General features: G+C 46.4%; 7 protein-coding genes across 7 annotated transcripts; 2 read left to right on the top strand and 5 right to left on the bottom strand.

Moving 5' to 3' along the window:
- Positions 1–232: 232 nt before the first annotated feature.
- EDB82DRAFT_482011 (CHAT domain-containing protein) lies at positions 233–3,916 on the bottom strand. Its single transcript, XM_025732545.2, has one exon. It carries the CDS (start codon positions 3,772–3,774, stop codon positions 553–555), a length of 3,222 nt encoding a protein of 1,073 aa, XP_025591459.1. The 5' UTR covers positions 3,775–3,916; the 3' UTR covers positions 233–552.
- A 288-nt stretch (positions 3,917–4,204) lies between these two features.
- Positions 4,205–5,411, top strand: EDB82DRAFT_453927 (uncharacterized protein). Its single transcript, XM_065607829.1, has 2 exons — positions 4,205–4,515; positions 4,581–5,411. The coding sequence occupies exons 1-2, from the start codon at positions 4,452–4,454 to the stop codon at positions 5,291–5,293; spliced, it is 777 nt and encodes a 258-aa protein (XP_065465191.1). The 5' UTR covers positions 4,205–4,451; the 3' UTR covers positions 5,294–5,411.
- A 178-nt stretch (positions 5,412–5,589) lies between these two features.
- On the bottom strand, positions 5,590–6,429 carry EDB82DRAFT_453924 (uncharacterized protein; the record flags this gene model as incomplete). The annotated part of the gene is made up of 2 exons (XM_025732547.1): positions 5,590–5,909; positions 5,961–6,429. 2 exons carry the CDS (start codon positions 6,427–6,429, stop codon positions 5,590–5,592), a joined length of 789 nt encoding a protein of 262 aa, XP_025591461.1.
- A 607-nt stretch (positions 6,430–7,036) lies between these two features.
- Positions 7,037–9,596, bottom strand: EDB82DRAFT_482008 (uncharacterized protein). Its single transcript, XM_025732548.2, has one exon. It carries the CDS (start codon positions 9,342–9,344, stop codon positions 7,146–7,148), a length of 2,199 nt encoding a protein of 732 aa, XP_025591462.1. The 5' UTR covers positions 9,345–9,596; the 3' UTR covers positions 7,037–7,145.
- A 460-nt stretch (positions 9,597–10,056) lies between these two features.
- Positions 10,057–11,785, top strand: EDB82DRAFT_570040 (uncharacterized protein). The gene is made up of 2 exons (XM_025732549.2): positions 10,057–11,463; positions 11,521–11,785. The coding sequence occupies exons 1-2, from the start codon at positions 10,171–10,173 to the stop codon at positions 11,656–11,658; spliced, it is 1,431 nt and encodes a 476-aa protein (XP_025591463.1). The 5' UTR covers positions 10,057–10,170; the 3' UTR covers positions 11,659–11,785.
- Positions 11,786–11,876: 91 nt separating this feature from the next.
- EDB82DRAFT_549107 (major facilitator superfamily domain-containing protein) lies at positions 11,877–13,488 on the bottom strand (the record flags this gene model as incomplete). The annotated part of the gene is made up of 2 exons (XM_025732550.2): positions 12,960–13,488; positions 11,877–12,890 (listed from the first exon to the last, which is right to left on the bottom strand). The coding sequence occupies exons 1-2, from the start codon at positions 13,290–13,292 to the stop codon at positions 11,877–11,879; spliced, it is 1,347 nt and encodes a 448-aa protein (XP_025591464.1). The 5' UTR covers positions 13,293–13,488.
- A 390-nt stretch (positions 13,489–13,878) lies between these two features.
- EDB82DRAFT_549105 (uncharacterized protein) lies at positions 13,879–15,225 on the bottom strand (the record flags this gene model as incomplete). The annotated part of the gene is made up of 4 exons (XM_025732551.2): positions 15,059–15,225; positions 14,861–15,008; positions 14,069–14,800; positions 13,879–13,993 (listed from the first exon to the last, which is right to left on the bottom strand). The coding sequence occupies exons 1-4, from the start codon at positions 15,084–15,086 to the stop codon at positions 13,879–13,881; spliced, it is 1,023 nt and encodes a 340-aa protein (XP_025591465.1). The 5' UTR covers positions 15,087–15,225.
- Positions 15,226–15,410: the final 185 nt, after the last annotated feature.

Below are 15,410 nucleotides of genomic sequence, written 5' to 3'. Positions count from 1 at the left end.
GTTCCAAAAAAAAAAAAAAAAAAGTGCATAAGCTACTGTTTGTTTGAACTTTGCCGTATATCTAAATTGCATATCTGGTAGCTTTTCTCAAAAACCTCAAGTTCAGATGGAAATAGACATAGTATACAAGCGGTAATGCTAGAGATATACCGATAGAATAACCTGTTTAACTTGGCAGTTAGTCAAGATGTTTAGGGTAGTAAAAACATCAATAAGTAAATTTGATAAATCTGACAAGTATATGAAATTAACGGGGTATGTTCCTACCCACCGAGCTGTGCAGCTGACTTTGCGGTTAACATACAAAAGCGCAGCTGACTGCAGATCCAAATCCTGGGTCGAGGCTGGGATACAAAATTTAAAATAAAACATTGTAAGGACGAAAATAGAAGGGATATTGTGAAAACTCGGGAAGACGCATCTCCTGTTTGTCTTCCTCAGCAGCACACGAGATAGGAATGTAATGACGGGTCTTGGTAAGGCAAACTGTAAGGTTTGTGTTCAGGGTAGGTCAGACAATGACTTGTACTGCTCATCATGAAACTCTCATCTTCATACACCAAAGTGAACGTAAGGTGCCCACTGCACCTGCTTGCCATCTTCATCTTCATCTTCCACAGCCACTATATCCCTGCCATTCTCATCCTTACACAGTTCCTTATCCCCAGAAACATTACTTTTATCATTTCCAACGACCACAACTCCCCTTCGTGGGCAACTTCCCCCTTGCTTCTGCTCCTTGACCCATTTATCACGAAGCTTTCTACTGGCCCGATGCAACCCCCAACTGACACCCTCATCAGTCAAACCCGTGTCCTTCATGCTCTGATAGGTAGTCCGAGCTATATCTACACAACATTGATCACTCACCTTCCACAGCGTACCGATAACATGACGAAAGCCAGCCAATTGGTACGCGCTGATCAAATGAATACTCTCGTCGACTAGATCATACTGCTTCATCTGTCCAGTGCCACATGCAGAAAGATACGCGAGAAATGGTTCTTGTTCACGTAGGTTCATTCGTTGTAAGTCACCTACCGAAAAACGATTGTCTTTCCAGTCTTCCAAAAGTAGATGACTGTTGGAGGGATCCTGTTCATCTGTGTAGCCGTGACCTGCAAAGTGAAATACTTTGCAGTGTAACAGATCTTTAGACACATCTTCTTTCCGCGGTCTCGGCCGAACAGTCTCTAGACCGAGTGACTTGCACAGCTCCTGTACAATGCCTACTTCCTTGTCTGCAAAGGGCAATGGTTCAATGCCTGGAGTTAATTGCATGCCTACAAGTAAGGCTCGCTGTGTAACAGTGGCAGTCAAATGTGATGAAAGAGGCTTCTCGCGACCACGTATGATAGCCCTGATGGAAGAAGCGTAAGACGACACTACCCTATCAATGACAGTTTCAGACGTCTCTCGACGGTGATACCCTGAAGCATGTAGCGGGAAAAGAGTTAACGATGCTGTTGGTATCCACCATACGTGAGGCCATGCATCGTCTCCAGGATGTTGAGAATAACCAAGAGCATCCAAGACTGGCTGGGTGATCTTGTCCCAAATCCATTCTAGGACCTTTGAGCTACCAAAGTCACCCTTCCGAGCGAACTGAGCGAGGCCATCTGCAATATTGAGAAGCGCCAAAGATTTCACCTGATGTTTCTCAATAATGATTGCATCGCATCGAGCTTGACTAATATTGATGACGACCACTGGACCATACTCAGCGGCCTGAAGTGTCTCTGCTTCTGTCAATGCAGTCCAGAGGTCTTCAAACCCCGGCAACTTTCGGATCTCACCAATCAACTCCTCAAACTCCTCTGCCGCATTGTAACGCCTATTGAGCTGATCAATATGACCCTGAAGAGAGTTTCCTTGGATAAGAGTATTCGAGAACTGCAACTCGTCGCGAAGATGGGTATAAGTGTTGGCTTGTTCAGGAGACAGACGACCTAATTTGACAGGACCCAGCAACATGTCTTCACTAAACTTTGCAAGGACACCGCGCCCTAGCTCAAGTACTTGTAGTGCCTCAAAGGCCGGTCTGCCTGCTTTCAAAGCTGCAGCAGCTCCACTACACGCCATACCAGCTCTCTGGCCTGCAGCATGCTGTTTATCTGAGGTCTCATGAGATCTCGTGATCAAATGAGGTAGAAGAGCCATGATGACTTGGGCAGCCTCGTAAGCCTTTTGTTTATCAGGACAACACCGGAGTAGAGCCGAGCCAGCTCTCACTCGGCTTATCGCAGGAGCATTTTTGTTCTGCAGTGCCTCGAGAAAACACTCTGAAGCTGTTCCAAGGTCTGAATCATTCTTCGCTCCATCCCTGAGACGATAACCTAACGTGTTGAGCATTTCTGAGCGGTATTGATGGTCTCCTGGGATTTCCTCGAGGGCTTCCCGTTGTAGTCGAGCACATTCATCGAGAATTGCATTTTGTTTTGTCAGAGCGTACTTTATGACGAGCATGGACTGTAAATTATTCTTTTGGCACCAAGTTGGGCGGTTCTTTGCGGTGGTGGCTATTGCAGTTCTCTCCAGCTGTATTGACTCTTCCAAGTCTTTCCAGAGGTTAGGGTCTGTCCGAGACCTGGATGATCTGAGGCACAGTTGCACTGCAAGTCTGTCGAGATAGGCCGCTTTGAAGGGGTGGTTGTCAGGCGTTGCATCAGCAGCCTCTCTGGATAATTCTATTGCTCTGTCGAGATCCTGTATCTTTTGATGTCTTAAGTATCTGTTTTTAAGAATATCCGCAAGGATGGAGACGACCCGTGGCCTTTGTGAATGATGACTAGGAAGCATTTCAATAGCCGTCTCAGTAATGCGAATAGCTTCTTCGAGATCCGTCAATGAACCCATCTTTTCGTATCTGTGAATGAGGCCATCTACGACCGCTGCAAGATATCGAGCCTTTGTAGGCCCATTCGGCGTCAGATCCGCAGCTTTACTTGCAGCATTGATGGCATTCTGCAAGTCGCTCAGATCCCACAATCTGTGGAATCTTTCTATCAGATGAGCTGAGATGTTATTTAGCCATTTTGCTTGATCTGGATGGCCATCTGGTGTCAGGGTGAGGACTGTTCTAGCGAGTTCTATGGCCTCCTCGTATGTGTTCGAATTACCAGTAGCTTCGGCCTTGAGATCCAACTTGGCTGACAAGTTGTTCAAGAATAGCCCGCGCAGTTTTGTGTCCGATGTCATGTCGATGGCACGTCGGTTCAGGTTGATTGATTCTTCAAGGTCGTCCAAAGAACCTGTCACTAGATATCTGTTGTTGAGATGGTTACCAAGATTATTCAGCCACTTCGATAGTTCAAGGTCACTGCTTGTCGTCACAGAAACGGCCTTTCTTGCTATAGCTATACCGTCTTCCATGTCCTTTAGATCTCCTGTAACGGAGAACCTGATCTTGAATGATGCGGCGAGATTGCTCAAATACTTGGCGTTAACGGACTGTGTCGTAGTCGTTAACCCAACCGCCTTTTGTGCCATTTGTATGGCCTCCTCAAGGTCTGCGTTTTCTTCCGTCATCATGAATCTATCTTGAAGCCGGTAACTGAGGGTATTTGAGCAGTCTGCCAAGTCGACATCGTCGTTTGTTATCGCATTGATAGCTTGCTTCGTCGCAAAAATGGATTCATCCAGATCTTCAATCATACCGGTGCTAACATATCTGTCATTGAGAAGGTTGCCAAGTTCTTTCAGATAATTAACATTTGTCGGATTGGCACTAATCGACTTCTTCGTTTGCTCGATAGCCTCGTCAATATCAGTCATCGTGCCAATCCCAACACGTCCCTTGCGTTTGTTGATCGGATTTCAATTGCGCTGTGTAGAGAAAAGTGTTATCTGTATCGTCACGGGGGAATAGCCGATTGACAAGCACCGTCACCTCAGTCAGGTAGCTTTGGATATCATCAACGGAAAGTGAGATGGACGAAGCAACATCAACTTGGAGATATTTATAGCGCTACCTTGACCAATAGCTATGCTTTCATTCCTCGCTTTGACAGTTGCCTTCACTTTGAAAGCGGGGTAAAGGATCCGGACTGAAGGGTCGTACATGATATGTAACCAAATATGAAATCTGCAATACATTATTGATATAAGGTGCTGAGTAGGACTTTGTATCTACTACGATAAGTTTAGGATAGTGAAATTTGTCGCTATTCTCATCATAGCGCTATATTATTATGATCACCCGTGGCTAACAGTTAACCCTTTGGAGAAAAAGCCAAACTAACATAACCTAGTCCTATTTCTAGAGGAACCCCGGCACCATCGATCCAATCATTCTTGTTTTTGCACTAGCGGCAGCAAATCGATTCTAGGTACCAAGTTCCCTATTAACCTAGGGACAAACTATTGATTCAGGGGAAATTTGATGGCCTTTGTAGTCGTGACCTGCCTATTAAATAACTATTTCAACCCGTCTTCTTGCTTTTGCTTTCCTTATGGCTATTGGCCTTTTCGGTCTTGACTCTACGCTTGCTGGTCCCTGCAAGGCTCGAACTTCTAGTGAGTTACGACAAAGGTGCCAAGGGAAATCATTTCGGAGATGGCTGACAACAGTTTCTCTTCAGCTACGGATGCAGTGACTTCTACTTTGGCTGATTCAACAACGCAGTCTCCTACAACAACGGCAGGGGAAATCTCTGCCGTGGCGTCGTCCGAGACACTTACTGGAACTGTCGCAACCACAATCGCTTTGGACACCACCGCCGCCATCACCACCACCACATCCGAGACCGAAACGACAACAGCTGCAGCGGTGACCACCGCAGCTCCCTTAGCAACCCCGAACTTCACCATTACTGGCGATGGCGGCTCTGTGAATGGTGGCCCCCTTCAAGGCGTTGATCAAAATGGAAGTGTCATGCTATTCTGCCCAGAAGGAGGAAACCTCCGCACCCGAACACTCACTCTGGATCCTAAAACTGGCCGATTACGAGACAAGTATACTGGAAATTCTGTTTGCGTTTACTACGGCTCTGCCAACTCGCCTTCAGACCCGGCGTACTTTGGATATTGCCAGAATGGCAACACTGGTCCTAACACAGCCTTTGACTATGTCACCCGCGACATCTTCAACGGCAAGCTTGCTTGTACGGCCCCAAAGGCGTCTTGCCCAACGGATGACGATGGCAATCCTTTAGGTTGTTCCACTGATCCCTCCAGTGATGTGCACAATCAATTTTACTACAAGTATGAGGCTAGAAATGGGTATTACCTGTACATTTCTAGTGGTAGTCCCAGCTGCTTCACACCTATTGACCTCAATGTCCACGATGTTTGAGTTGTTTTAGACAGGAAGACATTGCGTAAGTAGAGGAGTATATTAATCTAACCAGCCTCTATTCTCCACCTTGTCTCAACAATATCATTCAAGTAATAGAAGACTCTGAGACTAGCACACTCCTGTCTTCTGTTGATTTGTAGTGAAACTATTATCCCATATAGACGTATGCTGATTAAAAGACTGTCATTTTGGCTCAGGAAACTACGTTGAAGCGTAACCTGTTACAGCTAAAAAAAAATAGATAACAATGCGTATATCTTGCCAGTAAAACGATAGGAAAACGCAAGTGACTCTCACAGCTCTCCGTCTATCATACAATCCTCGCTATAGCAGCGCAATATCCCTTGTGTTGGCAACTTAGAAGGATCTACTTCCACCAAGTTTGTCATGTTAATGTGATCCTGAACCGTGGTACCAATACCCAGGAAGAACTGCACGCCGTACCCAGGCTGACCAAACCATGGCTTGATGGGTCCAGACAAAACGGAAAAGGGCTTTGTAACGTTATATACATGATAGTCATTAGGGAACTCTTTCTCTGGTCTGGTGTTGAGGCTCTGTGGATGAAGAGCTCTCTGCGCAAAAGGGGCTGTGGCGGGAGAGATAAAGCGTCCTGTAGAAAGCAGTCAGAATTTTGCCCGAGTAAGACACCGTAAATACTTACCGCCAGTCCCACCAAAACGATCAACTAGTGTGCCGACCTCGAGGTCTATATATGCCTTCATGGGGATTTGATCCTGGTCTAAAGCAAAGCCATTTAACGGCGGAAATCTCCATCCATGTTCCCGATCTGCCCCCTTATCGATGTCCCACACCATTGTAGAATTCCACCATTCTGCGAGAAAGTCATTCGGTGACTTCTTTCCAAAACGATCGTAACCGGCAACAAATGTGCTGAGAGGTAAAGTCACTGGGAGAGCTTTCGGTCCCAGACGTTTATCACCACAAATGTAATCTTCATCGAGAGACTTGTTCCATCTCACGTTACAGCCATGACAACCCGACGGCCTACCGCTGGTACAGTTGACGTCATTGTCGTCGTCTAAAGTCGATAGGGAAGGGCGTTGTTGGAATAGAATCCCGGCGAGAGAGCCAACAAAAAAAGATGACAGAAACAATGATTTAAACAACATTTTTGGTAGTGGTTTTGCTAGTGATAGAGAAAATATGTCGAGACTGTCCTAATATTATCCCATTTCAAACCGGGAAATATGGCCTTTTTATACCTGTGGTGCCAGACTCCCAGCCAGAGTTGTTTACTTCTCGTTGCAACTCAGCTGGGGTCATTGCAGCCATGTTTTACCTATATGATTGCAATGGCTTGCGAGCCAAGCCTAACTTTCCCTGTGTGTCTTGTAAAACAGCAGGGAGATCGGCAAAGAAGTGACAAGAGAATTTCAGCTATGACATCTACAGTAAACTAGTTTCGAATGGCTCACTGGGTTAACTCTGATAGGACTTAACAAGAGTGATTGACAAGTTAACTGGAGGGAGGCATTCCATAGCACCTAGTTATTCACGCTAGAATACTGAATTGGGTTAATCGGGTCGTGAAACAGCCCTAGTGAAATAAAAGTGGCCAGCTGACAAGTTGAATCGGATTGCTGACGGGTAGTAGTGGCTTTCTGAAGGGTAATGGTGGCTTTCTGAAGGGTGATAGTGGCTTGCGTCGTAGCATACCACAACTTAACCTTTGTAACGTCGCCAACGTAAATACTGGGAGGGTTCATTGCAAAAAGAGCCTTGCCAGCTTCATAAGCGAATTGAAGAGAAGAATAGTCCTTCAATAGTTAACAAGTTAAGCCTAGAGTTACATACTATGTTAAAGCAAACAATTCCCTGCCTAAGGTCAGATCTCTCTGACTCGTGGTACCTTTCTACCACCCCACTGATCATAGTCCTCCACCCTGAACTCAAATATACCACTACCAGGACGCTCCTCCACCGCCCGTATTCTGCTCTTCCTATTCTCGCTCTGGTCTAGATCCATCTTCTGTGTTGTTTTGGCGATTGACGAGAACGTCATCTGGCGAAGCTCCTTCACTCCATCTTGAGACATGACTACCAAGCCGTATACCACACCCACGATCCCGACGAGAAACGATGCTGCGTAAACTACCACGAGAACACCCCAGTTGTAGGAGAAGTAACTGCCTGTGCGCATACGAACACATGGGTATTCTGTATCAGGCCCACCTGGACCCCGGCCCGAGAGCTCACTTGGATGCGAAGCCCATGCAACAGCAAGAAGCAACGGATCTGAGAGAAGGGATATGAGCATATCCTCGTAAAGTTTCTGTACGGCGTCCTCAAAATTGGGAACGGGTAAAGACTCAGGACGGGCAACCAGCTTTGAAGTTGTGATGGGTGAGTGTGCAATCGGACCTGGTAGCTGAATCGATCCTTGAAGAAGATCGCGGATTTTCTTTCCCAGAGAGTGGTACGATGTTATTTTGCGGTAGTACCTCCAATCCTTTGGGAAGACATAATTCTCCACGGGTTCGGCAAATATCGGGTCGAGTGTTCCATCGTCGACAGACGACTCATCGATATATGTTGTGTTGATAACTTTTTGCTTGTAATCTCGATTGGTGACTTTGTATGATTGGCGGCCACCGGTATAATTCATATTGACGGTATAGTTGATTTCCCAATGCTCACAGGCCGTGATGACTGGTGTGTAGTCTGTGTTCCAGCCCTTCATGCTTCGATTTTTTGCATGCGTTTCGTCTATTTTATCCACCTCAACGTAGCCCATCCAGAGTACTGGTTCTGTTCTCAAAGCACCCAAGTTTTTGGGAAATGGAGGCTTCACTGCTGGTTTGTTATTCTCGTCAACTTCGATCTGATTCACCTTGTATTCTCCCAAATCCGCAATGGTATAGAAGCTGGCATTTCCGACGGGCAACATCTTGGTAAGATTAAAGGGTGTCTTGTAATTTTTGAAACTTTTCATTGTTGAGTTGGTGCCTTTGGCGAGTTGCTCGCATTTGTATCCGGGTCCAAGAAAGTGAATAGTGGTAGAGCAGTCCCAGTCTTCTCCACAGATCTCATCAGCCACTTCATCTCTCTGGATCGGCTGTCCTCCGGCTAAGACCCTTGACGCGATGGAATCAAGTGGCGGCGCGGACTGGAGCCAGTAGTCGAAATGATAAGGAGAGTCCCTGTCTGCTATGACTTGATTGAACATTGATAGGGAAATTCCACGCATTGTCTCGTTCGCTGCTCTTTTATCGTCGTCCCAGCTTTTCTTGGCGTCATTGCTAAAGTTGAGGGTTCGGACAGATGGGCAATTTCCATGTTCGGCTCTCGTATCTGTCACTACACTGAGTGTTGCCGAAGTAAAAATGACTACAGCAGGGGACATCCAGATGTATATAGCGAGAACCATAGCGAAGGCCGACTTCTTCCATGCCTCCCTATTAAAGAGTTCGAAAGCATTGTGGGCCGCGCCGAAAAGAGAGTCGATAGCATGGACGGTATAGCTATTTTGGCTCACAGCACTCCAGGCGACTTGTTGGTGAGCTGTCAAAACAGCAATAACGAAACTGGCCTTTGCAATAAAGGCCAGAAATTGACCCAGTCGGAGCCACCATTGCTGGTTTGTAGCTATGCGATTGTGGAGGTGGGAGTATAGAATATGATGGCCCACGGCAGCTGCAGCCCCGAGAACGAGACATGCTACCATGGACCACTTATTCTTCACGAGCCTTTCCCACCATGGGCCTTTCGGAGGTTGTGCTGGTGGATTAAGCTGGTGGTAGACACCGAGTCCAGTCGATAGATTGTGTGCTCGGTCAGCGGCCAGCAAGTCGACCTGGCTATGGTCTCTGCCTCCCGGCGTAAAAGGGTCATGCAGGTTAGGGCTCAGGGGATCCACATGAGGCGAATCAAAATCAGACCGGGGTGAAAGATATGAGCCCTCTCTGCCGATCGTGGTGCTTCCAGGCGATGGGGCAATGTTAGGTTGGTCTTCGAAGCGAGTGAGGCCAATGCTTTGGTATTCCTGTGATGACCCAGAAAAGTACTTTGGTGCCGATCGCCTCATCCTGTCATCCACAAGCGACGTCAGCCAGGCTGGCCTGCGGGATTATGGTTCGAAAGGTAGGCGTAAGCTTAAGCTTCAGGGGTGACGCGCAGAGGCTCAGAGCAATATTTGGTGGTCAATTGCACTTAATCAAGGTGTTTCTGAAGGAAACTCTTAGTGTTAACCCTTCTTCGAGACATTGGAGCATCAATTGTGATACTTTCCAGTTGAAAACCCTTCTCGAGGGGAAAAATCAGGCTCTGAGGCTGATGCTGACAATCTGACACAAAGCAGCACGGACCGAGTCGTTGCCCCTTCGTTTAACCAGTAAGCATGACTCGTTTTAGCCACAGCATGAACCATGTGGCGTCGCTTCTAACTCGGCTGCTGTGGCACAGTCATGAACAATTGCACTCCATAGCACTTGTTGCAACACCAGCATCAATTGAGTATGCGCATCGTTAACCACGAGAATGTTTTTTTTATCGCGCACAGGGGTTCGATGCTGGAATACTCCAATATGATGACGATCCTACGGTCCGTGTCTTAAGACGCGTCGCTGATGATCATTACGCGATAACTCATGTCTCCATGGAGAAAGCGACGGAGCCGGCGGAGTACTAACCGGATTTGTACAGTTGACCTACCCGGTATCCGGTTCCCGAAAACACGGCAACAGGGAGAATAGAGATCAGCTCAAATGACATGAATTAACTTAAATCAAAAGGGGATAAAAGGATCTATCTGTGTTTTGGATATTTTTCTTGAAATTGAGCATCTGGGAGCCTTTCGACAGAGTGTCTTTAGTACTACTTACACTTTCTTCTCCAATTCCACGTATCACCCAATGGCGCCGCTCAAAATTGCCGTCATTGGCGGTGGTCTTTCTGGCGCATGTTTGACCAACGGTTTAATTAATAAATCAGACAACAAGATCGATGTCTCAGTATTCGAACGCGATGAAGCGGGTTCAGAACGAGGAGGCTATCAGATCCGTCTTGGAGCATACGCCTTGGCCGGTTTCAGGGCTTGCCTGACGAACGACCAATTCTCATCTCTCCTGCCTTTGTTCGGCAAGTCGGGAGGCGTCGTCTCCTCGGCACCTTGCATCTTCAGTCCTTCTGACTTGAAGGTCCTGATCGATTTGAGCAAAGCTCCCCTTTACGAAAAGAGCGCCCCGGTTGCACGAGTGCGTCTTCGAGATTTTCTTCAAAAACCTCTTCAGGAGAGGGGAGTTATTCGATATGGCAAGAAATATGTTTGTTACGAGGTCATTGAAGGAAAAAGCGTCGAACAGAGCAGCGTCAGAGTCCATTTCGATGATGGCTCCCACCACGATTGCGACGTACTCATATCAGCCGAGGGAAGCGGAAGTCGCGTCAACAAACAAATTGGACTCAGCAACATTATCACTGATGTCAAGCCCGGAAATGGAGGGTTCCTAGGTAAATGCCATCTGTCTTGGCCTGTACTCGAAACACTACCGCGTCAGCTTGTGGAAAAGGGCACTATCTATACTGCCAACTCCAAGGCTATGGTATTCTCTGCTGTGTATCTTCCCGATAGCTTCACCTTTTCTACGAAAGGAACTAGTTCGAAATACGCCAATGGACAAAAACCTGAGAAATACGGCGAGGACGAAGCATCGCTATTCTTGGGCGTGTCGTGGACAACTGGACCCGAATCATCGACGTTAGATCAAGTCAAAGACAAAAAAGGGTTGATGAAACAAAAACTCATCGAGGCCGGATTCCATCCTGACTGTCTCAAAATGGTGGATGCAGTTGACGAAGAAGCCATCTTGACCACACCTTGGAGATATGCTAAGAGTGATACCCCAGTTGACTGGAGAGAACGACTTCTGACTAGGAATGAGAACAAATCAGACCCTGTTATTGCAAATCCAAGAGTCTGGTTGATAGGCGATTCTATCCATCCAATGCTTCCTTCTAGAGGAATGGGCGCAAACAATGCCATCCACGATACCGCTGATGCACTTGAGCCATTACTGGAGCTCGCTAGGTTGAAGAAAGTGCATGGCATAGTTACAAACGATCAAGTTGGTCAGCAGCTAGCGGTGTACGAGAAATCCATGATACCACGGGCTTTCGGTTGGGTTAAAAAGAGTACCAATCAGCAGGTATGAATGTGTCACCTTCTTCTTGAATCGTGAGCGGTGAAACTAACATCTTGATAGTTACCAGACCTGGATAGCCTTACTGGCAGAGTAATAATAATCGGTCTCCGTGCGATACTCTTTGTACTTGGTATTGGTGTCAAATGTCTTGGACTATTTGGTTGGGAACCCAAGGATGAAGCTCCTGAACTACATTAGTACCGAGTTTCAATTTCCATCACTTTGTAGTTTTGTCTCTATTCCGTGTATTTGTTTGACTTTGCAATTGGAAACAACACATAGTGTTATTAGTTAACTGGGAATTTTGTATATAGTAATATCTCATGTATTTTATATTCGATATTCTCTCCAAAGAGAACAACACATAGTGTACTTATCTACAAGAGTTTAATACTGAAATTAAATTGAAATCCAAGCTACACCTTCGTTACCCTGAAACCAACCAAGGACCAACGAGCAGCTCCATAAGCAAATACTGAAGCTATCATAGTGCAACCGCAAAACAATTGCAACCCAATAAAGCTATTTCCATTTCCACTTTTGTCCAAAATCAATGCACCACCCAGTGGGCTACCCGTTAAAGCTCCAAAAGAATTGACTAGCGAAGCAAGCCCAATCCTTGTGCCAATTTCTTCAATTGGGCTAATCTGGGAGACGCATCCCGGAAAGACGGAGACGTAGCCACCTGATCCATAACCGAAAGCAATCGCATACGCTATGATGGATCCGGTAGTTTGACTCCCTGGTATCCATAGCACCAGCGTCAAGACTCCAGTGAAAGAGGTGATTAACAACATACAGTTGAACTGGCCAATGGTATCCGCAAGTGCACCTGCAGTCAAACGGCCAACCAGACTGATACCATTGATCAGAGGCAAGAGATATGGGACAAGGCCTGGTGAAATACCACTCGACTTTGCCTGGATGATGATGTAGTTCAACGGGAGGAACATGCCCCAAAAGAACAAGAAGCCGCCAGTCATTGTTAAAAGCATAACAGGCTCTTTAAAACAGCGCTGGTAGTCCGAAAATGCAAAGGGACGAGGCTTCGGAGTACCATTTGCCTTTATCAGAAGACACGAAATCGTCATGAAAGCCAAGAATATGAAGCCTACCACCCTCATCGTCCATCCAAAACCGATGATCTTGAAAAGACGTGACAACATGATGGGTAAGACAATACCGCCAGCTGATGATCCTGAGTTGACAATACCAAAGATCGTTCCCCGCCTTTTCTTGAACCATGATGCTGTCGAGGTGAGGGACGCTGTAAAGACAGCACCAGAGCCTAGAGAGCTAACAATGGCTTGAGACAGAAGGATCTGGTAGTATTGTGTTGATAAGGACAACATCATCAGACCAAAGCAGTAGACAGGAGCTCCAATGAAAAGAAGCCATCGAGGTCCATATGAATCATAGACACGTCCCCACTGTAGGATGACTATATATCAGTGTTTTGTTGTGGAGTCAGATTGAAGACAAGGTGTGATATGACTTACGATTGCTGAGCCGCCAACCTGGAAGAACACTTGCAAACTCGTGATCCAACTGATGGTGCTCGGACTATACTCTGACAAAGGCATATTTTGGTAATACTCGAGAAAGACGCCGACGCAGGTGATAAGTCCGAATGTGCAGAAGAGACCAAACCAGCCGCCAAGAACGACAAGCCATGCTTCTCGGCCACCCTCAGGATATTCTATCTCAATGGTAGGATATTCTGCTTGTGCTTCAACGTAGTGACTCTCATTGGGGGTCTTGTTGTTTTCATCTTGGCTTTTCTGGTCTTTTTCGTTTGAGAGATAATTATTAGATTGGGCCATAGTCGACATATTTTATTGTGGTGGACACCTCGGTCTAGCCTTTGATCAATAAGTCGCCGAAGACGACCGAGAACTCCAAGTGTAGAGGGCTAACAGGTTACAGGCATGTTATAAATAGGACATCATTGACGGACTGTTGTCTCGGTGTTGTGGCTCCGATTTCGAGAGATATATACCGACCTACAGGCCGTGCCGAGCCGATGAGGTCTAGCCAGCCAAGCATTCTCAGTGGAAAAACTGACCATCAAATGGGAAGAATGATGCGAAAGTGAAAGATTACTAACTTCGTTGTGTTATTCTATTCCCCCGTGGGGTAGCGCAGCGTCTGATCAAACCCGACGGGGCGGCGGCGGGGCCGGAGAAGTGTCCGTCTCATGCCCAGTCACGAATCAAGCGACACAAAATCAGCTAGACAAATACTGACCTCTTATTCCAACTCTTTTATGAAGTCATTTGACTCTTGTTTCTTGTCATGGAGAGATTAGAAATCATGCCTAGAAAATGGGAGCTCAATTAATTACAAGAAATTTTGCTAGGTAAAAACTTAAATCATTAATAGATAGCATTCCTTCTTCTGTCACATATGGCACAGACGCTAAATATCTAACTCAACTGGCTGAGCAAAGTCCATTTCCAATATCTTGGTCTTCCCATTCTCCTCGACGGCTTTTGTAGCTGCCTCGGTATGGATCCTCCACGGTGGAATGCATCTTCAAAGTGTCAGTCAATCGTTCGGTCCATAAGATCTTAGGTCAAGCAAGACACGACTGTCCCGAATTACTTACGCTTCATCATGTAAACACCAAATTACTTGAGATGGGTTTCCAAGCCAACCAACCTTCATAGCTGCAAACTCGGCTGCAGAACCATCAAAAGGTTTTCCATTGAGATTAGCTCTTCCAGCGATAGCCATGATGGCAATGTTAGGTTTCGGCTGCAGATTCTTCAAGATACCATTATACCCTCCTAGATGTGCGCTCCAAAGTAACGCCTTGTCCCCGATGACAAAGTTGAACATCAACTGGCCGCCATCACTATGTGACATGACATTCCGCTTCCGGTCACTTATATACTCTATGAATGAACGGTGACCTGAAGTAAGCTTTTCGGGTGGCATGAGTTCGTCAAGTTGAAACAAACCATATTTCATTCCTATGGTAATGTCAAGAGTGCAAGTGTATGGACTGGCAGAACCTTTATAGACAGTAGCCGTATCAATAACTTCGGGGTGATCTGCCGGCATGAAGCAATGAAGCGAAGGCCAGACATCGACTGAGAGTGCCGCATGTTTGTCGAGTGGGCGTTTTGGTGCATTGGGCAATCCAGGGGAGAAGAGGGATGGGTCGGCTCTGGCTTGATCCCAGGTTTCGCGAGTAAACAACGGGATACGTTCGCCACCTTGGACTGGGAAGAGTTGATGTTCAGAAACGCCGGCTTCTCTCAAAAGATTGATCGCTTCATTATTTGCTATGACGATAGCGCCAGTTTTAATGGCGATGCGATCTGCACCTGGCAGACTTGTGTTCTTTATTAGGATCGCAATGCGAGCTGGTTTCTATTTCAGCGAAGTTACTCACTGGTCAAAGTGAGCATGGGAAATGAAGATATAGTCGGCCTCTTCTACATCATCGATTGGCAGATAGGTTTTCAATATAGAGGGCCTATCGAGCCAAGTATCAAGAAAGACAGTGACGCCTCTCGTACGAAGTCGGTAGGTCGTGGCGCCTTATTACAATCAGTATGAGGGCATATTTGGTGTCTCGGACTAAGCATACCGAACCATTCAAGAGTAGACGTTGTCATGTTATCTGAAACCTCGAGTGTAGATCTCGGTAATTAGAAAGATTTGATTGATATGATGTTTTGTCGTATAGAAAAGGCTCCATTGTTTGGTACTTAAACGGGACAAGGGAAGCGGGCTAGTGGGCAACAGAAAGATAGCCTCCAAACTAACTGTAAAGGGTACAAAAATAAATGTTCCAAGAAGCCACATTCAATTCGTGTACACCCGAGTGCTAATTTCGTCTCTTTTTATCCCGAAGGAGCTAGGCGGGGCCGACGGGGTAGAGGACATGGTCACCACTAGTCCCCCGCCATATCCGAGGGTGAGACTCCGTCGCTTCCCTC

Source organism: Fusarium venenatum (assembly GCF_020744135.1).
Source record: "Fusarium venenatum strain MPI-CAGE-CH-0201 chromosome Unknown EDB82scaffold_1, whole genome shotgun sequence".
Lineage (NCBI taxonomy): Eukaryota > Fungi > Ascomycota > Sordariomycetes > Hypocreales > Nectriaceae > Fusarium > Fusarium venenatum.
The sequence above is the reverse complement of the archived record's forward strand: the minus strand, read 5'-3'. Positions and strand labels throughout refer to the sequence as shown.

Excerpts from the sequence above, each read along its gene's own strand:
- EDB82DRAFT_482011 (XM_025732545.2), bottom strand. The coding sequence starts at position 3,774 with ATGACTGATATTGACGAGGCTATCGAGCAAACGAAGAAGTCGATTAGT.
- EDB82DRAFT_453927 (XM_065607829.1), top strand. The coding sequence starts at position 4,452 with ATGGCTATTGGCCTTTTCGGTCTTGACTCTACGCTTGCTGGTCCCTGC. Across the intron at positions 4,516-4,580 it reads CTGCAAGGCTCGAACTTCTA|CTACGGATGCAGTGACTTCT; the intron begins GTGAGTTACGAC and ends GTTTCTCTTCAG.
- EDB82DRAFT_482008 (XM_025732548.2), bottom strand. The coding sequence starts at position 9,344 with ATGAGGCGATCGGCACCAAAGTACTTTTCTGGGTCATCACAGGAATAC.
- EDB82DRAFT_570040 (XM_025732549.2), top strand. The coding sequence starts at position 10,171 with ATGGCGCCGCTCAAAATTGCCGTCATTGGCGGTGGTCTTTCTGGCGCA. Across the intron at positions 11,464-11,520 it reads AAAAGAGTACCAATCAGCAG|TTACCAGACCTGGATAGCCT; the intron begins GTATGAATGTGT and ends ACATCTTGATAG.